General features: G+C 41.9%; 1 protein-coding gene and 1 pseudogene across 7 annotated transcripts in view; one reads left to right on the top strand and one right to left on the bottom strand.

Moving 5' to 3' along the window:
* KIAA1549L (KIAA1549 like) overlaps window positions 1–24596 on the bottom strand; it is a 263343-nt gene that overhangs the window by 200590 nt on the left and 38157 nt on the right. Inside the window, exon 1 of one of the 7 annotated variants that reach the window (XM_072759087.1) lies at window positions 23332–23353. The exons of the other annotated variants lie outside the window; for them this stretch is intronic. Coding sequence (XP_072615188.1) covers window positions 23332–23338 — 7 coding nt within the window. The 5' untranslated portion in view covers window positions 23339–23353. Of the gene's footprint in view, window positions 1–23331; window positions 23354–24596 lie in introns of those variants that run through there. 7 annotated transcript variants of the gene reach the window in all.
* Window positions 14968–15774, top strand: LOC112930502 (small ribosomal subunit protein uS3-like; annotated as a pseudogene).

The following is a 24596-nucleotide window of genomic DNA, read 5'->3' as shown; positions in this document are numbered from 1 at the left end:
AAACTGAAACCCAAAGAAATCAAACAACTAGTTCAAGGTCACATAGGTGGCATGGAATAGAACTAGGATTTGAACCCAAGAACCTGAATTCAAGATATTACTCTTAATCATTGTGCTCAATTAATTTCTGGTGATCAGCTACATAGGGAAGAGGACCTATCTTATTCATCTCTGAGTCCCTCGTGGGACACAAGGCCTCAATAATAACTATGAAGGAAACAAATGAATGAGCGTGACCAGACATCCCATTCATGCCCGATTACAAATCCTTTCAATAACTGACACAAATTATTTCTTACAGAGTCTTGATATTAACCAGCTCGTGTGTTCCTTCTGGATTAAAATCAAATTCTAAATATAAATTGAATTTCATTCTTGAAAGCCACTGTGAAATTTCACTGAACAACTGCTGCTACCCAATTTCTCCCTGATTCTCTCCCACCTACGGCCCCCACTGTTCTGCTGGCATTGTCTCCTCCACCAGCAACCACCCCCATAGCAGAGGTTTGGGGACAAAACCAGGAATACCGAGGAATGGTGCCCTCATCAGACACAGTCCTCTTAGGTTTCTTTCCATCACCTCCACCCTCTTGTCTGCCCCCAACCCAGCTGAGAACCACCAGGACTCAGGGTCTGGCTACACCACCTGCTCTGCTGCAGGGGGATTCGGGGCCCAGTGCTTCTCTCTGCATCTCCAGACTTCGCTCCTGGCAGGATCAAGAGTGACTCATTCTTCCACCATTTATTGTAGGTCTACTCTGTGCCAGGCACCGTGTGAGACACATACCCCCAGGAGTTCACAGACCAAGGAGAGTAGGAGGAGAGAACACAGACAGCTGCAAAGCCGTGTGTGTGCATGTAAGAAAGACACCAGATCCCAGGAGGACACTTAGAGGACTTGGGGCCCCGCCATCCACACCCTGAACTCTCATTGGAGCAATCCTAAGTGCTGCGAATTTCTTCTTGGTGTACAAAGTAGAGCATTACTTAGTGAAATATCTTATTTGACAGGCATGACTAATAAATATTCTTTATAAGCTTCAACTTCATTTTAGTATCAATACTGCTAGAAGCAAGGGCAATTCATTTTTTAATGAATTAGTTAAAACCACTAACACCTGTACGTTCAAACAATACAAATGGATATACAATGAGAAGTCAGTCTCTTCATCAGCCTCCAGACCTCAAGTTCCCCTACCCAGAGAAAATCATTGTTACCAATTACTGGTGCCTCTTTCCAGAAATATCACTGGTTTTATTAATAGACATATTTTTACAAGTGAGAATGTACAGTGGACTCATCTATATCTTTCTTTTCCCATGTAATGACATATCTTAGAGTTCATTCTATAAGAGCACATATATCTCTACCCTTTATAATGGCTGCGTAGGATATTATTATATGAATATAACATAATGAATCAATTCTCTAAGGATGTTTGATTAGATTGCCTCCAACGATTAGATGCAGGGCAGTGTTTTCTTTCACACTTAAAGAACAATAAATAGTATTTCATTCTATTGTGGCTGTTAATAAATAAATCACAGCTTTCCGTGTTTCTCTTCCCTTCTTTTTATTTTGTGAGGTCATTTTTTTTTTAATTTTATTTATTTATTCATGAGAGACACAGAGAGAGAGGCAGAGACACAGGCAGAGGGAGAAGCAGGCTCCATGGGACTCGATCCTGGGTCTCCAGGATCATGCCCTGCGCCAAAGGCAGACGCTCAACCGCTGAGCCACCTGGGCTGCCCTTGTGAGGTCATCTTTAACATATAAGGCCAATAACCCCAGGAAGTACTGATCTTGTCTAATTCCATATTTTACTAAAAACCCCATGGGTACAAAACTAAGAACTTAAAGGTTCCCTTCCTAGATACCATGTTATTACCACAGCAGAAATGCATTATCCACATATATGTGGTAAGACCAATGACTTAGTTTCTCTCTATAGCTGGTACCAGCTCTATTTCCTGTTTTAAGAAATTGAGGAAATCAGTCATATCATAAATGATTTTTTCTCATCATGAATACAGATGTAATTTAAATATGTCATAAAGGTTAACAATCTAGGGGATCTTATATACTCTTTGGGGTCTGTGAATAAAGCTGCATTTCAATGTATTTCGCTTCTGTTTCAATTCTATGGATTTTAAGTATTAAAACCATCATTCTGAGAAAGATCTATAAACTTTATTAGACTGTCAAAGGGGCCCGTGGCACCAAAAAAGGGTGAGATTCTCTATTAGCGAATTTGAATCAATTGGAGAGTGTCAAGTAAAATCAACTACTTTAAGAAATGCAGCATCTTACCCATTCACTGTTCACACCTCTGAAAATTTCCTGACATATATCATTAGCAGGCGCTATTTCTAAATCAGGTAAAAGAGGCTCAATAAACCAAGCTTGATTTGATATTTTAAGACCTTTCTTAGGAAAACGGCTTTCTCTCAAATAGCACTTGACTCCAAAACAAACCACTGGACGATCAGAACCTCCTGCATCAATTTATTATCAGATGTGTCAATTATTTCTTTAAGGAAAAAAAAAACATTTTCAGCTTTTCTTTTCTCTCCATGCTTCCAATTTTAAAAGGTATGGATTTGTTTGAACACTTGAAGATATTAATATTTGTTATGCTTTGACCTTTCTTATATATATCACTGATAAAAATGAAGCAAAATACTCTGTGAATAATAATAATATGGCTTTTTTTTATGATAGTCATACAGAGAGAGAGAGAGGCAGAGACACAGGCAGAGGGAGAAGCAGACTCCATGCACCAGGAGCCCGACGTGGGATTCGATCCCGGGTCTCCAGGATCGCGCCCTGGGCCAAAGGCAGGCGCCAAACCGCTGCGCCACCCAGGGATCCCCTAATATGGCTTTTAAATGCAGTTTAGTTGTAGAGGAGAGTTGTATTCATGCCTTATATGTTTGCTCTCCCTTGTCACTTAGTCATTTTCAATCTCACACATATCTTAACAAATCACATAAGGACACCTGTTGTAGGCAGGTGTGGATGCTGTCTAACTCTGAGCCCAAATTCAAACTTCTCTACCATACTGTCCACACCACTGAATTAATCAACTACTTAATAATGAGGTGGTTTCATTCACCTGATAGTGGGTAGATTCATCTTAAACACAGTGATGGAAGGATTAAAATATATAAATGTATAAAGACATACAGGATCAAGTCCCTTGCATGGGTCACTGTGAGTATTTTAAAAGATGATAGTATTCACCACTATCTGAAATTATCTTAGGTTTTTTTTTTTTCTTGCTCTGCTCCCACTGAAATGTAAGCTCTGTGAGAAACGGTTACCTTATCGTCTTGCTCATTCACTACTGTGTTGGAAACATCTAAAATACTGCGTAACAGCTTTGTTTCCACAACGAGATGGGTCAAGAGGCCTCTTCTAATACAAATCACTTACAGAAAGGGATAAAATATATTCTTTAAAAATCTGATTTAAAACATGGTTGAGGTTGCAATAAAGGGAGAGGCTGGAAGCCAGAAAGGAGAAGAAAGCATAATTTTACAGTGTAATGCAAAGCTAGCATTTGCCCAAGGACATCAGCTGACCCAGGAGCCTGGGTTTTTACAAAGTGCTTTGGTTTGTGGACCTGAGGACAAAGCTTCATGGTGACAGACCAGATCCAGGATCCCTTTCCAAAACGCCATACTGCTCAAGTGGAAACAACCTCAGAGAATGAGACAGGGAAAAAACCCTATCCTTTAGAAGGAGACTTATTATCTATCCTGGCCTCGGTGAGGCAGAAAAAAAGCATCTCCTAAGAATCTCTAACCAAAAGCCCACACTCATATAGAGGTAGGGCCAGAATTCATGCTACCAGTGTGTGGCTTGGAAGAATAATAACCACTACTGAGCTGAAAATGTGATTAAAGTAGCCCTTGGTTGTCATTACCCCATGGCTGGAACAAATGCAAATCCTTTCTCTCTGGAGAAAGACACTTCAAACACAGGGCTCTAATCATTTCCATAGAGAAAGTTCCAAGGAACATGCGCTCACAATTTTTTTTTAAATCACTAAAAATAAGACTAAGCAAGTCACTACGAGTGAGAGTTATCAGAAAATTGAAGATACTGCAGTGATCAGATACCGAATATAAAATAATTACGTTTAACATGTATAAATAATAGAGGTGATTAAAGATATGATGATGACAATCAAGTAAGAAGTTTTTAAAAAGAGCCAAATAGAATTTCTGAAATAGAAAATATGATAATGAAAACCAAAAAAACAGGTAAGTAGCATATTAGACACAGCCAAAGACAGAATGTATTAACCTTAAGATAGATTTAAGGAAATTACGCAGAATGCAGCACAGAAAAATTGTTAAAATACACTTTAAAAGTTAAGTAATATGAAGGACAAAGTGAACAGGTTTAACATATGTCTACTCAGATTTCCAGAAAGGAGAAAAATAAGGTGATTGAAGTAGAAGTAATATTCAAAAAAATAAGGGCTAACAATTCATTTAATTAAAGACATGAATTCTCAGATTGAAGACATACAACAAATCCCAAGCAGAATAAGTAAAAAGAAATCAAAATCCAGACATCAAAAATGTCAATACTTAGTGAAATTGAAAAAGCCAAAATCACAGAGAAGAGAGTAACAGCACTCCGAGACAAGACAGATCACTGGCAAAGACTGAGCTGACTTCTCCGCATCAAGAATGAAAGTAAAGTGACATCTTCAAAGAGCAGAGAGAAAATAACTGTCAATCTAGGATAAGCAAAAACATCTCTCAAAACAAGGGTGAGGTAAAGACATTTTCAGGCAAACAAAAATGGACAGAGGTCATCACTAACACATTCTCACTAAAGGAATTTTAAAAGAATGTATAGTTAACCCTTGAACAACATGGGAGTTTTAGGGATGCTGACCCTCCACATAGTCAAAAATCTGTGTATAACTTGACTTTCCCAAAATTTAACTACTGAAGAGCCAAAGCCTCACCAATAACATAGTCAATTCACACTTTTTTTTGTATCTTATATGTATTACATACTGAATTCTTACAATAAAGTAAGCTAAAGAAAATGTTATTAAGAAGATCATAAGGGGGACACCTGGGTGGCTCAGTGGTTGGGTGCCTGCCTTCAGCTCAGGTCGTGATCCCAGGACCTGGGATCAAGTCCCACATCGGGCTCCCTGTGAGGAGCCTGCTTTTCCCTCTACCTATGTCTCTGCCTCTCTCTCTCTCTCTCTTTCTCTCTCTCTCTCTGTCTCTCATGAATAAATAAATAAATCTTGTTAAAAAAGAAGAAGAAGATCATAAGGAAGAGGGGTACCTGGCTGGCTCAGTTAGTAAAGCACCTGCCTTTGGCTCAGGTCAAGATCTCAGGGTCCTGGAATGGAGCCCCAAGCCCCTCCCCAGAGGGGGAGCCTGCTTCTCCCCCACGCCTCACACATACCCTCGCTAATAAGTAAATAAAATCTTAAATCAAAAAAATAAAAACAAGCATACTAAAAAAAACACACACACACAAGGAAGAGAAAACACGTTTATTAGTACTATACTCTATTTATTGAAGAAAACTTGCATGTAAGTAGAGTTGCCAGTTCAAAATCATGTTCTTCAAGGGTCAATCATACTCAGAAAGAAGGCAATTGATTCAGAAGGAAGATCTGAAATGTCAGAAGGAATATTTAAGCAGTTAAATGTAAAGGCTTATCATTGGGCAAATCTCTCTATGAGTCTACCTGTTGAGTTTGAGACTTGTCCAAACTCTGCTAGCTAGAAAGAGGAAGCTAGCTTGGGCTTATTTTTCACAAAAGGGATAATCTGGGCATAACTAACCATGAATTGCCCAACTAAGAAATGTTGGATATGACTTACTCTTTCATTTTCGTGCAAAAATTCTCCATAATATAAGAAAATTCTACATGCAAATGAAATCAAAGTCTTCAGGGTAAACACCAAAATTTAAATTTGTCCTTGTAAAATCAGGGACAAGGGCAGCACAGGGGAGAGTGGCCTGGACAAAGCTAAAGAGGGGTATGCAAGGGTACCTGGGTGGCTCAGTGGTTGAGCATCTGCCTTTGGCTCAGGTCATGGTCCTGGGGTCCTGGGATCGAGTCCCACATCAGGCTCCCCACAGGGAGTCTACTTCTCCCTCTGCCTGTGTCTCTGCCTCTCTCTCTCTCTGTCTCTCATGAATGAATAAATAAAATCTTAAAAATAAATAAAGAGAGGTAAGCAGGTGGTAGTAGGCCAGCCAGACAGGCCGCGTTCAGACAAGGAATCCATGATGCAAAGCAGGACCAGGAAAGAGGCCCCTTTATCCCGTCTGGGCATATACGTGGAAGGTAGAGGACAAATGTTCTGTAATATAGTGAGATCTGGTCACTATAAGTGTGGGAGCTGGGTAGAAAACGGCAGGCAGGGTGAAGGTCTTTAGGACAAGCAGTCAAGGCTGGTAAAGGCAGGCTTTACTGTACGAGGTGGGGGGTATTTGTAGGAGTTCTTATTTCTCCACGGCTTACTATGTGGCATGCATTGGACAAGCTCTTCTCATCTTCACAACCATCCTGTGAGGTACAAAATATAATTCTCATTTTATAAAGGAGGAAAGGTTCAGAGAAGTAATGTGGTATTTCTCTTTGGTAAGTAGCAAAATCACAATTCGAACCCAGAGCTACCTGGCTTCAATGCCCACACTTGCCATGACTCCATACCTCCCGGTCTTCACTCTCCTTCCGCGCTGCATCCCAGTGATCATGCTGCTTCAATAAATAGGCTTTGCTCTTCCATCATCTCTTAACTCATTTATTCTTTTTTAATCTTGGCTAAGAGGGGGTAAAAGTCTTTCTTCCATTCACATCCACAAAAGACCAGCACCCCAGAGTAAATCCACTTAGTCAAGCTAATCCATTTTTAAAATAATGTGTATAGAGGAGAGTGCTCTAAAAAGTTTGAAGTGCTTCAGAAATGAAGGTATTGTATTAAAACAATTACTAGACTCATGCATGCAGGCCAACTCATCTGAGAATCTCGAGCCCTGGAATACTATGGACACAAATTACAATGCTGATAAGGTGAGACAGCTAGAATTACTGCACAGAGTGCTTGAGTCAACAATCCAGGTGTCGAACTGAAAGCTAACCTTATTCTTTTCATAAGTGAAATGCCCATGATGCAGAGGATACCCCACGCTGGAGCTGAAGGACTCCAGGGAGCTAAGCCAGGTGTCAGGTGACCTGGGTTCCAACCCCAGTTCTGCCTCTACCTGGTTGGCTACACGGAGGCACAACAATGGACTCCACTTCCCTCCCCTCCCACCCTCTCTCCCCCATCTCAGTCGCCTCCCCTGAAAGGCAGTTTGCTGTACCAATGAAGAGTGACCAGCTGTATAACATTGGACAAGTTACCCAACCAGTGTCTACATCCGTGGCCTCATCTCTACACAGGATAAAAACAGTACCTACCCGTGACAGGTAATTCTATGTGTCAACCTGACTGGGCCACAGGGTGCCCAGATATTTGACTAAACATTATTCTGGCTGTGTCTGTGAGGGTGCTCCTGGATGAGTTTAACACTTGAATCATTAGGCAGAACAAAGAAGATTGCCCTCCCCAACTGAGTGTGCCTCATCCTCTCTGTTGAAGGCTTGAATAAAATAAAAGGCTAAGTGAAAAAGATCACACTCTCTCTGCCTGATTGCATCTGAGCTGGCCACTAGTCCTCTGCCTTTGAACTCAGACTCCCATTGGACCTAAACCATCAGCTCTCCCAGGTCTCCAGCCTGCTGACTGCAGGTCTTGGACTTTTCAGCCTCCATATGCAAATGAGCCATTTCCTTATCATAAATCTCTAGATATCAGTAGGTGTAGGCATAAAATAGGTATAGGTAAAGGTAAATAGATACATATGCATCCTATTGGTTCTGCGTCTCTGGAGAACCCAGACTACAAGACCTCTAAGATGCTTTATTTTAAATTAGACAATACTCTTTGGACAAAACTAGCACATTATAAGACCTCAATAAATATTATATTTGACCACTAGACATTTAACATCCCAGTACTGTGAGTCTAATTAAAAGAACCATAAAATATGTAGAAGCAAAAATGGTTTTTAAAAAGGTACAGAACTATGAAAATTTAGGTCACTTCACCTGCAACCACAAGTTTCTTCATTTTCCTTTCTGGAATATGTGTGTGATTCAGAGAGACACTGTAGCTATGGTGACATCTATGAAAATATTACTGAAAAAACAACAACAACCACCCTGACGCCAGGGTCTAAATTACATCCCCATTTGCTTCCTCACCTAAAGAAGTTTTACTGCCTCCTCCAAAAGCAAATGTCCATCCTATCTCTATTCAGATAGGCTTTGAATCTGCTGAACTTAATTAGAGCAAGTTAAGACACTAATCTTCAGACATTAGCACTCGGAGTTAATTAACTAGATATAGCACAATTCTTCTTGCTGTGCACTTGAGAGTACACCCTGGAAAAGCTCAAAGGAAAAGGAACATCATTCTGTGCTTAAGAAAGCAGGCTGAAATTCACAAATCTTGGGCTTTTCCAAGTAACCTTTTATTTTTCCAGTTTTCAGAAATAATACTGCTCATCTTTTGCCCACTTCTAAGAAATAAAATATCAAACCCCCATTTACATTGCAGGCTGACATCATTCCCTTCTCTCTTTTCAAAATCAAAAGATGACACAGACAGTTCATCAGAACAACTTTCTTCTGAGAATGTCAATCACACACGCTGCTTTATTCTACATTATAGTGACTTTCAAATTAAATGCCCATATGGGATCTTTCTTTTTAATCTATTTAACCACAAACTATTCAAACTAACTGAAGACTCTTTCCAAGAATGTCCATATTATTGTTTGTGAGCTGAGATCATGGAAATGGGAGGCAAAGTACTTTGGTTTCCATTCAGAACATATTCACATCTATTTTCAAAGAAATCATTGAAGCTGAACCCTAATTAGAAGTCAACATGAGGCAGGGTCAAGTGAAGGTTTCCCTGGTGCTACTTCAAAGGTTCATTCAACAAATACTAATTGGCCACCTCTTATGTGAACAGCACGGTGCTAGGTGTTTGGGTCTAGTAAACAAAACAGAAAGAGTCTCTGCCTTCTCAGAGCTGCTGCTGACAACATCAAACTAAGTCTGGTCCTAGAACAAGACAGACCCACCCTAACTGGCCATATAGGATGCTGACCTCCCAAAGGGCACAGCAGAGATCATCTGGGGAATTGAGACAAAAGCAGAGAAAGGGCAAGGCTCTTGGAGAAACTACTTCCAAGCTACATCACACTTTGCTTATAGTCATGAAAATGTGCAGAAATACCCAAATGTAAAATCACTTTTCAAAATCAAAGAAGAAATAAGTGGCCAGATCTTACCTAATGAGGTATCCAAGCACACCCTCAGGATAAGTTCAGGCCTTTTGGATGTACATTTTTTCCTACATGCTGAAATGCTTTATTAGTCAAGGGAAAAAGACTTAGGTTACATAACATTCACCACCCCCATCACCCACCCTAAATATGACTTATAAATAAAATACAAATAAAAGTCTGTTCTAGCATTTACCATTTTGTGAAAAACAGGCCCTACAAGTTTTTTTTAAAAAAGGTGAGGGAAAAAAAAAATAAAATAAAATAAAATAAAAATAAAAAATAAAAAAGGTGAGGGAATATATTGCAAAAATACCCTCCTCTTAGAGATTTATAATGGGCATTTACATATTACAAAGTAGCCATGTTTTTATATAAGGTATAGTTGTAAACAATGAGGCTAAAGTAGTAAACAAAAGAACAAAATCCCTGCTTTCATGGAGTTGATATTCTAATAGCGAAACCAAGCAATAAATAAGTGCTAAGGGAAAACATAAAGCAGAGGAAGGAGATTAAAAGAGGAAGGAGGGCAGCCTGGTGGCTCAGCGGTTTAGCGCCACCTTCAGCCCAGGGCCTGATCCTTGAGATCCGGGATCGAGTCCCACGTCGGGCTCCCTGCATGGAGCCTGCTTCTCCCTCTGCCTGTGTCTCTGCCTCTCTCTCTCTCTCTCTCTCTCTCTCTGTGTGTGTCTCTCAAGAATAAATAAACAAAATCTTTTAAAAATAAAAATAAAATGAAAATAAAAGAGGAAGGAGGATGTTGCTATTTTATACAAGGTGATCCACAGAGACTTCACTGACCAAAGGACGTTTGGGTGAAGACAGGAAGGGAGAAAGCCATGTGGCTTTCAGGAGGAAGAGCACTCCAGGCAGAGGAAGCCATGTGTGCAAAGGCCCTGAGGCAGGTTTGAGGCCCAGCAAAGATGCCAGCATTGGCTGGGGTGGTGTGAGCACCCTGGGGAGTGATAGACAAGATGGAAGAGGAAGCCAGGGCTAAATCATATAAAGATTTTGCCTCAAACGTGGAATAAAACAAGATGCAATTGGAGGCTTTCGAGCAGAGCTATAACATAAGACCTGACTCACAATTTAACAGGATCTCTCTGGCTGCTGTGTTTCATGCAGTCTAGATGGTGGCAGAGGGAGGGAGAGAAGCAAGGACACCAATTTGTAGGGTACTTCAAAATTCCAGCTGACAAATGATGGTGGTTTGGAACAGGGTGAATGCGGTGGAGGTTGTAAGACATGATCAGAATCTGGATATATTATGGAGGTAAAGCCAGGTAGAGGAGGTAAGAGAGCGGTCTAGGACAACTCCAAGATTTCTGGCCTGAAGGAAGATGTAGTAGTACAACAGGAAGGATGGTATCACCCAGGGAAGTGGAGACAGAAAGACAAGAGGCGTGAAAGTTGAGCTGTGAGGAAGGTTAAGGCTTAGAGGTCATGAAGATAAGGACGTACCAGCAGAGAACACTGAGAAGAACCATCTCAGGAAGAAAGGAGTGATCTTCCCTTAAATGTTGCCGTGAGGACAATAACGTGAGGACTGAGGAACTTAGTGAGATGATAAGGATGAAAGCCTGATTAAAGTGGATTCAAGAGAGAATGGGAAACTAACAACAACCCAATGAAAAAATGGGCAAAGGATATGAATAGACTTTTCTCTACAGAAAGTAACCAACAAGCACATGAAAAGATGTTAATGTCATTAGCCATTAGGGAAATGCAAATCAAAACCATATGAGAAAAAAAACCATAATGAGATATTACTTCACACCTACTAGGGTGACTATGGGAAGGAAGGCAGGAAATATCCAGTATTAAAGATGTAAGGGAATTGATATGCTTTAAATTATTGGCAGAAATGTAAAATGGTCCAGCCACTTGGCCCAAACCACCAAACAGTTCAGCAGCTATTCAAAAACGAAAACATAGAACTACCACCTGACCCAGCAATTCCACTCCTAGGGATATGCCCCAAAGCACAGAAAACAGATACTCAAATAAATAGTCGCACGTATACATTCATAGCAGCACTATTCACAATAGCCAAGAGGTAGAAACAACACAAATGTCCCACCCATGAATAAATAGGCAAATAAAATGTGCCATACACATGCCACAGGCTCTTACTAAGCAATAAAAGGTAAAGAAATTCTGACACATGCCACAACATGGATGAACCTTGGAAACATGTTAGGGAAAGAAGGTCAACATATTGTATGACTCCATTTTATAAAATATACAAAATAGAAAACAGACTGGTGGTTACTGGAGGCTGGGGGAGCAAAGAACAGAGGGTGAGAATGTAACCAACGAGGGGTGGGGGGAGAAACTTTGGGAATGATGAGAAGGCACTGGAACTAGATGGAAGCAGTAGTTGCACAACACTGAATATACTAAATGTTACTGAATTATATGTTTTAGCATATTAAAACAGTTAGTTTTGGGGCACCTGGCTAGCACAGTTGGTTACACATCTACCTTCAGCTCAGGTCATTATCCCTGGGGTCCTGGGATCGAGTCCCATATCAGGCTTCCTGCTCAGTGGGGAGCCTGTTTCTCCCTCTCCCTCTACCTGCCACTCCTCCTGCTTGTGCTCTCTCTCTCTCTCTCTCTAATAAATAAATAAAAATCTTCAAAATAAATCAATAAAATGGTTCATTTTATGATAAGTGAATTTCACCTCAATTTTTAAAAAGAGTAAGAAAGGGAAGCAAGGAATTGAAGACAGTCTGAAAGAAGACTCTTCCAAGGAGGTTGGTTGGAAAGGGGAAAAGGTTCAGAGCAGTGGCTGAAGGGGGATTTGTGGTCCCCGTGACGCTTCTCTAAAACGGAAGACAGAGGACACACCTGTCTGCAACCTGAGAGAGGGGACCTGAGGGAGAACTGCTGGCAGGAAGTCCTCAATCTCATGCACAAGAGTCAAAAATGCTTCGTCCTGAACAGGAGAGGAGACAGGATCCAGGCAGCTTGGTCACGGCAGCAGTGGGGCTTGCAGAAATTGTCTGCTGGACTAGCTTTTTTCTCAGGAGATGCAGGGATGTTACGAGAGGGGAGGTGTGAAGCAGTTACCCCAGAGAGTGGGTAGGGGACTGGACTAGGGCAACAGGGTAGCACTGCGGGGTAGCCTGAGCAGCCCACTTACGGTCAGTAGTAATAAACCAATGAGACTAGTCAGCCAAGTTGTTTGGTTTTCTTCAAATGCATTCAGTTGCCTGGGAAAGGTGGAGAGCTATCTAAGTTCCCCCCAAAGATATCTGGCCAGAGAAACCTATTAATAGCCCCCAAAGAGCCTGCATAAAATTCTAGTCAATGCTTAAAAAGATAACAGGGGGATGGAAAAATACCAGTACCCCTAAGTCCTCTTTTCTATCCAGAGTAAGTGCAAAGGGTCAGGGAGGAACCAAGTCTGGAGGCCCAGCAGGGGCCCACAGGCATCACACTGGCCAGAAGGGCACCCCTTGGGAGGACAGAAAGGCATAGCTATCAGAGTCTGAGCTTTGGATTCAGATTTCCCCTCCAGCTGAGCAATCTTGGGCAAATGAGTCTCTTCGAGACGTGTCATAAAATGGGGGAACGGTCGCCTGCCTTGCAAGGATGTTTTAAGGATTGATGACAAGCACTTAGCACTCTAGTTTCGAGCACATCACAGGCATCCAGTGTAAGGAGGTGACTGCTGTTAGCAGCCCGTCGCATGTGCCACATCAACCAGATGAAAACACGGTCAACCCAGGTGCCCAGCCACCTGCGCACTAGGATGGACTCTGGAGAACTTGCCAGGTTAACACGACTCCCTCTCAATTTACAGCGAGGAGCTCCACTGGTCAAGACAGATCTTGACTCCTTTGGCTCAAGAGTGGCTTGGTGTTTCGAGCTCCTACGTTAACGTGCCGAGAAGAAGGACCGTCCACTTCCTATTAAACAATACACTTCACAAAAGCTGCCGTGTATCCCAGTATCATGTTTTTACCTTCTGAAGTAATTTCAGACTTACAGAAAATCACAGAAGCAGTACAGAGAGTTCAGTGCCCTTCAGCCAGCCTCTGCCAATGCTAACATCTTACATAACCATAATACAACTGCCAAAACCAGGAAAATAACTCTGATAAATGACTATTAACTACTTGACGGACCTTGCTTGAATGCTGCCAGCTTTGCCTCTAATGTTCCTTTTCTCAGGCAGGATCCAGGCCTGGATCCCACAATGCATTTAGTTCTCAAGTCTTGTTAGCCTCTGCCAACCTGTGACGGGTCCTCAGTGCTTGTCTTTCACAGCCTTGACATCTGCCAAGAGAACCGGTCAGGTATTTTTGCAGACTGTCTCTCAATCTGGGTTTATCTGATGTTTCCTTATGATGGAGTGAGATTGTGCACTTTGAGCAAGAATCCCCCAGATAGGATGTTTTGCCCTTCTCGGTGGATCAAAACATGGTGCACAGCACAAAAGAGTTGAGATATCTTCTCCCTGGTGCTGTCACTCACACACACACCCCCCCCCCATCTTTTGGCTAAGGTGGCGTTTGCTGGGTTTCTGCACCCGTATCATATTTGATACAGTGTAAAATAGGATCCCAGCCTTTCTCCTGGTCAGAATGGAAATAAGTAGATGTTTCTACTCACAGTCCAGCACCTGTTCACCAATAAATGTCATTGTACCCCGCACCCAAAGGACTTACTTTCATTTCTTTCTTTCTTACTTTTATTCTTTCTTTTGATTATATTGTAGGTTCTTTTTCCCCTAAATATGTTTAATATGAGCACTGACTCAGCACACCCAGAATCCCCTCACAACCTAAGTGTATCCAAGTCCCACATGAGAACTTTGGTATCAAAAGTATCAATAACAAAGATCATCAACCCCATGATGAGCACTACCTTCAAGGCTCTTCACATACATGATCCCTATTCTCAAAACTAAGCCTAACAGAGTGGAGCAGGATGCCTAGACCGTCTGATGCTCAGCCTCCTGACATAGCCCCTGCTATAATATTAAGTCTGAACAGTGTGGGAAGAAAATAGCTTCCTGAGGACCCAGCCCCCCAAATGCCAACAAAAAGTATAATCCAATCATGACAACTACTCTCTGTAAGGTGTGGACATGGTCCTTCCCTGGATATTCTCTTTTTCAATTTCACAACAGCTATGAAATGGGTAGTATGCACCCCATTTCACACAGGTCAGAAAGAGCAAATAGCATGCCCAAGATTCAAAACCAAAACCCTAACCTAAATCTGGTCATGCCTCTAATTTACAGAAAATATGCCACAAAATGCAAACTGATAAATTCCATAAGCAATCTAGGGGTTTTTCCCCTTGCACTTTTCTCTTTATCATTAAAGAGAGAGAAAGAGAAATGAGGGAGAACCTATAGATTAAAAGATACTTAAAAGACATATAGCCAATGTGGGGCTTACTGGATCCTATTTCAAACAAACTGTAAAAGCAAAAAGGAAATTTACAACGTTGTATTCTATCGATATTAAGAATCATTAATTTGTTCAGATGTGATAATGACATTTTAGTTCTGTTTTTAAAAAGTCTTTATCTGCTTTCCTTTCGGCAGCAAGATGGTGGTGCAAACTTCCAATAAGAGGCAGTTTGTGGCTGATGGCATCTTCAGAGCTGAACTGAATGAGTTTCTTACTCGGGGGCTGGCTGAAGATGGTGACTCTGGAGTTGAGGTCAGAGTTACACCAACCAAGCCAGAAATCATTATCTTGGCCACCAGGACACAGAATGTTCTTGGTGAGAAGGCCGGTGGATGTGGGAACTGACTGCTGTGGTTCAGAAGAGGTGTGGGTTCCCTGGGGGCAGTGTGTAGAGCCCCATGCTGAAAAGGTGGCCACAGGAGGTCTGTGTGCTATTGTCCAGGCCGAGTCTCTGTGTTAGAAACCTCTAGGAGGCCTTGCTATGCAGGAGAGTGGGGCCAAAGGCTATGAGGCTATGGTGTCTAGGAAACTCCAAGGACAGAGGGCTAAATCCGCGAAGTTTGTGGATAACTCGATGATTCACAGCAGAGACTGTGTTAACCACTACGTTGACACCTCTGTGCACCACGTGCTGCTCAGACAGGGTGTGCTGGGCTTAAAGTGCAGATCATGCTTCCCTGGGACCCAAGCGGTAACACTGGCCCTGAGAAGCCCCAGCCTGGCCATATGAGCTGCTGGAACCCAAAGATGAGATACTTCCCACCACCGCCACCTGGGAACAGAAAAATGCGAAGCCAGAGCCACTGCCGTGCCACAGCCAGTCCCCACAGTAGAACAGGGTCTCCTTGGCAGCTGGAACTGGAATCTGGAGATTGCTCTGAAAAGACCTTTAATAAAATCTTTGAAAAAGAAAAATAATAATAAAATTTTAAAAATAAAGGGCACCTGGATGGTTTAGTCAGTTATATGTCTGATTCTTCACTTCAGCGCCAGGTCTCGATCTCAGGATCATGAGTTCAAGCCCAGCACTGGGATACACAATGGGCATGGAGCCTTCTTTAAACAAACAAACAAACAAACAACAGACCTTATCTTCTTAGAGATTCATATTGAAATATCTATGAATGAAGGGCACCTGGGTGGCTCAGTTTTTGAGCGTTCGAAACTTGATTTTGGCTCAGGTCGTGACCTCAAAGTCATGAGATCAAACTGTGTATCGGGCTCCATGTTCAGCAAGGAGTATGCTTGAGGTTCCCTCCCCTTCTCGCTCCCCCTCCCTCTGCCCCTCCTCCTGCTGGCAAGTGCACGTGCTCGCTCTCTTTCTCTCTCTCTCTCTAAAAATATATAAATAAACCTTGAAAGATCTATGAATGAAAGAATATGACATCTTGCATTTTATTAAAACTTATATTAGGGGAGAAGCAGATGCTGATGCCATTGAAACAAACTGGCCATCAGTGAATAGTCATTGAAGCTGACTGACAGGTAAATGGGGTTCATTATAGTATTCTGCATATTTTGTGTATTTTTAAAATTTTCCATAATAAAATATTACCCCCCAAAAATGCCCAAGATCACACATATTGCAAATGAAGGGCAGAGTCAGGACTTGAACACAGGTGATCCAAGTCCAAATGTCAACTTCCTCCCACTCTTACTACTATACCCAGATCTCTCTACTATGTATTTATCTCATTTCAAAGCTTATGTCTCAAAAGGAAATGCCACAACCATTCATTCTTATAAGCCCAGAGTTTCTCCAAAGAAAGCCACAGAACAAGTATAAAATATAACTGTCAGAGAAACAAGTATTAACAGGAAGATCCCTTGATACACACTTTCAAAACCTGCACTTTGTTTGCTGTACATACAGAGCAAATCAGCAGAGAATGAGCCAACCAAGAGAACCAAGAGTCCTCTAATTAACAGATTTTTGTAAATAGGCCTTCAGAACCAAGAAGAGGAGTTGTCTGTAAGAAATACAGAAAAAGTTGTCATATGATCTAAGTAATAACACATATGTGATACTTTACATAGTGCTCTCAGATTAATTAAGCCATCTTAGGCTCTCAAAAATTCCTTGAGATGGGATCCCTGGGTGGCGCAGCGGTTTGGCGCCTGCCTTTGGCCCAGGGCACGATCCTGGAGACCCGGGATCGAATCCCATGTCGGGCTCCCGGTGCATGGAGCCTGCTTCTCCCTCTGCCTTTATCTCTGCCTTGTCTCTGCCTCTCTCTATATATATGACTATCATAAATAAATAATAAAAAAATTTTAAAAAAAATTCCTTGAGATGAGTTAGAGTACATAGTAACACCCCTACCCTAAAAATGAAGCAAATGAGAGATAAAGAGGTCACCTGGATGGGGACTCAAAGTCACAATTTCATTCATTCATTCATTCACTCATTCATTGAATAAGCACTGACTCTCAGCCTGATTTCTATTCTAAGTGCCTGGGATATAGAAATACTGGAGACCCGTGGTGTCTGGACTAGAGGAGTTTAGGATTTCCCCGTCCCCTTCGAACAAGAGTCCAGGAGAGCAGCCTTTCCCCTAGCCCCATCTCCTATCTACTCCCCATCTTAAGTCCCACATACATCCAGGATTCTGCAGAAACAGTGCTGGCTCTAGGGAACACTGCATTTAAAACCTGAATGGAAGCACCTGGGTGGCTCAGTGGTTGAGCATCTGCCTTTGGCTCAGGTCATGATCCTGGGGTCCTGAGATCAAGTCCCATATCAGGCTCCTCACAGGGAGCCTGCTTCTCCCTCTGCCTAGATCTCTGCCTCTCTCTCAGTGTCTCTCATGAATAAATAAATACATAATTTTTTAAAAGATTTTATTTATTTATTCATGAGAGACACAGACTGAGAGAAAGAGGCAGAGACACAGGCAGAGGGAGAAGCAGGCTCCATGCAGGGAGCCCGATGTGGGGCTCGATCCTGGGACCCCAGGATCACGCCCTGGGTCAAAGGCAGGCACCAAACCGCTGAGCCACCCAGGGATCCCTAAATACATAATTTTTTTAAGAAGCCTGAAGGAAGACTATAATTTTCCCGGCTGCATCTCTTCTACTTGCCTTTCTCATCAGCACCCAAAGCAGGGTATGTATTTCCACATGTAATAAATGACCAAAGCAGAAAAAAAGAATGGTATCAACTTTACCCACAGATAAATAAATCACATTTACATCATTCAACTAATATTTATTGAACATTGACTATAAGCCAGGTACCTAGGGGACCAATATGATGAATATAAGACAGTCTCAGCCATCCAGGAGCCTATAATCAATAGGGGCTATAATCACATACTTAACAGCATTAGAGGCAGTGCTATTTTGTGTCACGCACCATTGAGATTTTAACACTTAATAACTTTGAGGAGTCATAAGCTTTTCTTACTCTTTTTCTTGTTTTTCATGGCAGTGTCCACTGACCTACACTTCACTATCAGCCACATGTGCTGTACACTATAAATTCAACTCAGAAAGAGGAGGGGGCTTCGAGAGGAATGAAAAGGCATCTTACAATTTACTGAAATATAAGGACTGGCATCTCATTTGAAAGAGCTTATTTTAAAAGACAAGCACAGTCTGGGGTAAGGGGGGGGGGGCGACAGGAGGATGCAGCTTCTGAGGAACACCTGCAAGAACAGGAGAATCCTAGCAAGGGCATTCCCAGTGCAGCGGTGGCCCACGCAAAGTGGCAGAGGGCCAAGAAAAGGGCAAAACACACCCTAGCAACTAAGAATGTAATGCATTTGGGAAGGAGCACAGAGGACAATGGTTGTTTACCATATGTGCATCTAAGAGTCACCCTGGGAGGCTTATGAACCATCCTGTGTCCCACTCCTAAGGCTCCTGATTCAGAAGGTCAGGAGCGTGAACTCAGAATCCGCACCTATGGGTGGATTGTGGACAGCACTAGGAGAATCAGCAATGAATAGGTATGGTGAGAGACCTGGCAGGAGAGGAGACCAAGCTAGGCTCCAGAACATAGACTTCATGGGGTAGGATGACACTTAGATGAGTGCCACGCAACTGCCATGATCAGAATTACAGTTGTCAAGGTCAGGTTCCCAGATGAGCAGCAGCATCACCTGGGAACCTGTCAGAAATACAAATTCTCAAACCCTATCGCAAAATATACTGAATCAGAAACTCTAGAGTGGAATCCAATAGTCACTATTTTAACAAGCCCTTGGGTAACCATGACGCCTGCTCAATATGAAGAACACAGCTCTGAGTTCATACTGGCGATGGTGTGCAATTGCCAAAATTGCATTAAAATCCCACTAACTAAAAAAAAAAAAAAAAATCCCACTAACTCCATTCCTGGCTAATCTTACATTTTTTGTTGTTATTCCGTCCTTTCTTCCCTAAAACATGGGAAATGGGCTGCAAACCAGCATGGTCGGAATAGCTTGCTAATCTGCTTTATAAGTCACTAACATTTAATGCTTGACCAAGGGTCTGTAAAAGCATTAAAATGGAAGTGCTTGGTCAGGACCTCTCAAACTTCAATGTGCTTAGGAATCACCTGCAGTTCTTGTTCAAGTGAAGATTCTGAATCCATAAGCTGGAGTGGGGGCCCAGGTTTCTGCATTTCCAGCAAGCTCCCAGGTGATGCTATTGTTACCAGATCACGACCCACACCTGGAGCAGCAAAAAATTACATAATTCTAGAAAGCCCCCATAGCAGGACACCATCTCCCCACCAGCTGGGCTTTTCTTCTCCAATCTGCTCCTCATCCCCACCCCCATAGTATGTTCCAGCCCCTCTGTCCACTCTCCCCACACACTCCCTGTGCCTTCCCTTTCCTCCTCATCAGCCCCTGAGTCCAAACATCTATTGGTACCATCCCCTGCCTGAGAAGAGGGGCTTTCTGGGAGGGAGAGAAAGGAGTTAATGCGCTTCCCCAAGCACCTCCACCCTACTCCAGGGGAACTCTGGCAGGAGGAAGGATCTGGCTCATTTGTTTGCAGAGCTAACTATGCATTATTTAAAACATAAACTATCAGCTTTAGCTTCATTTGAGGCTGTAAATCAACAGTCATTCCTCAGGGCTAGAGGGTCCCTTGTCACCCTCCCATGAGCTCCATCAGTGGAGAACAGTCAAAAATCCCAGCTGGGACCACTGCATTAACTCAGTTAAAAAAACAAAAAAAAAAACAAAAAAACGTGATGCCTGCAGACACACATCCCTAACTAGCGCAAGTGCAATTTCATTCTGCTCCAGACGCTGCACAGTCGCCTGCCCCACAAGCTCATCAAGTATTCTGTGGTTATGAAACGTTTATGCTAACAAAACTGCAGAGTTGCAGCTCAGGACTTCACTGTAAATATTTATTGACCGTGACCATCAAGACACAGCTTCTCTTTTAACTTCAGGGTCCCTTTCCTGGTTTTCCCCACCAGGCAGTTCAATTCCCACTCTCTCTGTTCCTCCCTTAAAAAAAAAAATACTTCTTACATAAAATTGTTTTGTGAAAATCCACATGACCTCTTTAGAACAGTTCAATCAAAATTAATAAAAGATTTCTGATATACAAACTAGGACTCTTAACACGTGAGCTCGATGAGTAGGGAGTAGCTTTGTGGATGCTCTTTCTGGGCATAAGACCATAAAATGATGATTTAATCACTGGGGAATATTTATCACAAATAGTGTCAGATGATGTACTGTAAAATTTATGTGTCTAAAAGCTCGAGTGTACAATATAAAGAGATTGCTCAGATGTTTTGGACTTATTGGACTGGCTCCACTGTTTATTACACAGAGGCTTAATACTGTAATAGGCTCTCTTTGAAGACTTCCTGTTGAAAAAAAGAAAGCCATTCAACAAATTATATTTACTGTGTACACTCAACAAAGGAGAAAAAAAAAGAGCACCACCCTGAAGACTCTCTAATGAAGGACAGGGGAAAAGTCTAAGGAATAATAAATCTGACTGTAAGGAAAGATGAGGGAAAATACTCCAAGAATAGAAACACTCTGTGCCTTCAAAATGGACTCAAGAACCACTAACATATCCGTAGTGTAAGCAGAAACCATCAAGCATAAAGACTGGCTAATAAAAATTTCAAGGTATGATTATAATTAGATAGCTATCCACCAACCCCATTACTCGGCTCTCATAAAGCTTGCCACTCAGCACTGAAGCAATAATCTTTTTTATTTTAGGTCGACCATCTTTATTTCTATGCTGAGAGGAAAATATAGGAGAAAACCATAAAGAGATGCATGGGGAGCTTCTGGAATGGAAGATGAGACCTGAATTCTAGTCTTAGATGCTCATAGAATCTAGGACATCAGCTAAGATGGGGTGCCCTCAACAGTACCTCAGTGCTCCCCACCAAATTCTGTGGTTATCTTCTAGACCTCCCGGCAGTGCTGTTCCCATCACTCAGTGGCTCTACAAAGGGCCTCTTTTGCTTTTAGAAAATACAAAATCTCTCCCTGACTCCTCTAATTGTCTAGTACATATTCAGACAACCTCCAGCATAATAATCCTGGAGCCATACACAGCAGAGTCCCAGATGCCAATTATAATTTCCAAAAGGACAAAGATGTGTCTACTTTCTCCCCTAGTATATCTATCCCCTGAGCCCAGGGCACAAGCCAGGCCACTGGGATGAACTCGGTATCTCCACAATGATGAATGAAAGCTTCTCAGCATATACAGCCATAACAACAACAAAAAATCTCACTAAGGTCATGGGGCCTTGTCTGTTCAATGATTTAACAAATATTTATTAAAAACCTATTTTGGATGCTGAGACATACCAGCCAGCAAAACAGTCCCTGCCTTCATGGAGCTGATATTCCAGCTAGGAAGGCAGACAATAAATAAATGATCTCAATGTCAGGTGATGAATATTACTACAGAAAAAAGCAACCCAGGATAAGAGGGGTGAGGAGCTCCCTAGGGCACCCCAGTAGGGTAGTTACTGGAGGAGATCTCTGGTGAGCATTAGAGCAGAAATCTGAGGATGTGAGAAATGTAGTCAGCAGATTACACAGGGAAAAGCACACCAGGCAGAGGGAACAGCCCGTGCAAAGACCTTACAAGGAGGGCAGATGCAGAGACCGGAGATAAAAGGTAGAAGGAATGGCTGGAGGTGGCAGGCCAGATAATGTATGGCAATGTTCTTAAACCTGGAGTTCATAACCCACCCCTGAGTCACAAAATCAATTTATCAAGTCACCACTAGCATTTTAAAAAACGAAACAGAACAGAATGAAATAGAAATAACCAGTATGCACTGCTTATAGTCAGCCTAAATATTGTTTGGTGAAATTCTGATGTGGGGCGGGCAGTTTGCTCAGGCACATGTTGTACATCTGTGCCACAGTACAATATAAAACGTGCTTCTCACGGTGAATTACAATAAAAAAAAACATGAATGCAGTACTTCATAAATCTGTGCTGTCCAACACACTGGCTATTAGCCACATGTGGCTATTTAAATTTAAATTAACCAAAACTAATCAAAATTTAAAATTTGGTTCCTAGGTCACACTAGTCACATTTCAAGTGTTCGGTAGCCACATGTAGCTGGTGGCAACTGCACTGCACAGAACATTTCCATCAGAATGCAGAAAGTTCTCTTGGAAAGCAGTTATAGATTGTTCTCTGAGTCTGTGACCCCTCTAATGTCACCTGATAGAATTACAAATGTGTCTAGGATGATCAGATGAATGAGCTTTCTGAATAAAAGGCTCAGAATTTATATTGTCTCATAATACAGCTGGCATCCAGCTGGAGATAAAACCAAAATATGCTGAAAATCACCCTGACATATCCCAGCCATATGCATGGGCTGGCAACAGTCACTTGGCCTCAACTTCCTTTCCTATGAAGTAACTATTAATAAATAACCACCCATTATTTGTTTTGAATTGTAAGGATTTACTAGGGAGAGAACTACAAAATTTATAGAATTCCTAAAGGAGAGCACTTCAGGAATGAGCGTCTGACCAAGTGTGGTACAACAATGTGATTTTTAAAAATCCGTTTCCTGGCCCTGAGCAAGGGCTGAAACCAAACGCAATGAAGGCATAATACCACCAAACAGGACCCTAATGATTACCAACCAGTGTTATCCTCAGAAGTCCTGCAGCCTGAGAGGCAGTGATACCTCACATGAAGAGTTATTAGGACACCTAATTCAGGAGTGGTCACCCTACCACAGGATAGGTCTGCACCCTATGGTGTCTGGGACTGGCTGCTACTTGAAGAGGGTCTTTTCCATGGTTGGGAATCATCAGTGTTTAGAGCTCCTTCACTTTGGCCCTTTGTCCTGGCAACAACATAAAGAAAGATGCCTATGGATAGGAGGGTCTTATCTCAGGCTCTGACTTCTGTGTAGCTGGAAAGGAAATGAATGAGCCAGCACAAGCAGTGTGGGCCAGGGAGCAACAACAGGGATGTGGTTGTCTCACTGGGCCTCCCAAACAGAAGCTGCTCCCCCTGAGAACAAGGAGAAAGGTTTACCTTGCATTCACACCTTCCACTGCAGCAGGACCTTGGTCCCCTTCCAGCTTCAGCCCGGATGATGTACTTGCCTTCTCGGTCCAGATGTAGGCAGGCAAAAAAGGATCCCAAATGAGTATGTTACTCAAGGATAATGCATCCATACACTTAGAAGCCAAACTGAGAACAAGTAATCTGATACCTAAGACTGACAATGGGGTGGAATACGTATTTGAAATTGGAACTCTGAAAATCCACAATGTATGGCCACCATATTATGCCACCCAGATGCATATCGTGTAATCCAGCATCTAACACAGGTGCCTAGAGCATCATGGGCACTCAGTATGTATTTTTGAATGGATAAATGATTGGATATGAAATGTATAATACCCTACACTAACCTAACATGACTGCAACTTTGCCTTTCCAGAGCAGGAAGCAGGGAAAAGTAGACTTGCTTTGCCTAATATTTCACCAGTCTTATCAATAATGCACCGAGGAAAGAAACCATAAAGGAAAAGATCCATTGATCCGGCTATATTAAATGTCAGATGTTGAAAAACACCATAAAAATTAAAAGGAAAATGATAAATTGGGGGAAAATAACTGCAACTATGATAAAAAATTTAATTTTATGACTCTATAAAGAGGTCTTCAAATCAACAGGAAAAAAATGTACAGTAGCTTAATAGAAAATGGGTGAAGAATGTGAACAGAATCTTACACACACACACACAAGTAGCTAATAAACACATGAAAGAAGTTCAATCTCCCTGCTGCTAACCAAAGAAATTCACATTAAAGCAACGATATGAATATGATACCATTTTCAACTATCAAGTTGGCAGAGGTCTTCTGTTGTTTTGCTTCATAATGACAATACCCAACATTGGCGAGGGTGTGGAGAAATCAGTTCCCTCCTACACTGTTCATGCACTTATGGAAGATAATTTGATAGCATGTGCTAAATGCCATAAAAATCTGCACTCTTTCTGATCCAGTAACTCTATTCCAGGAATTTATTCTAAAGAAATAACCAGAGATATAATCAATGATTTATGTGAAAGACATCCATCAGATGTTTATGGGAGAGGAAACCATAAGTCACCTATAAATCCATCAGTAGAGGGTTGTTAAGTGAACTATATTACTAGCCAATGATAGAAACTATACATCATTTTTAAAAGTTCTTTACAATATTCACAATAGCCAAGAGTTAGAAGCAACCCAAATGTCCATGGACTGATGAATGGATAAAGAAAATGTGTTATATGCATACACTT

Source organism: Vulpes vulpes, chromosome 5 (assembly GCF_048418805.1).
Source record: "Vulpes vulpes isolate BD-2025 chromosome 5, VulVul3, whole genome shotgun sequence".
In the NCBI taxonomy this organism is placed as follows: domain Eukaryota; kingdom Metazoa; phylum Chordata; class Mammalia; order Carnivora; family Canidae; genus Vulpes; species Vulpes vulpes.
This window is presented reverse-complemented; position numbering and strand designations above follow the sequence as displayed.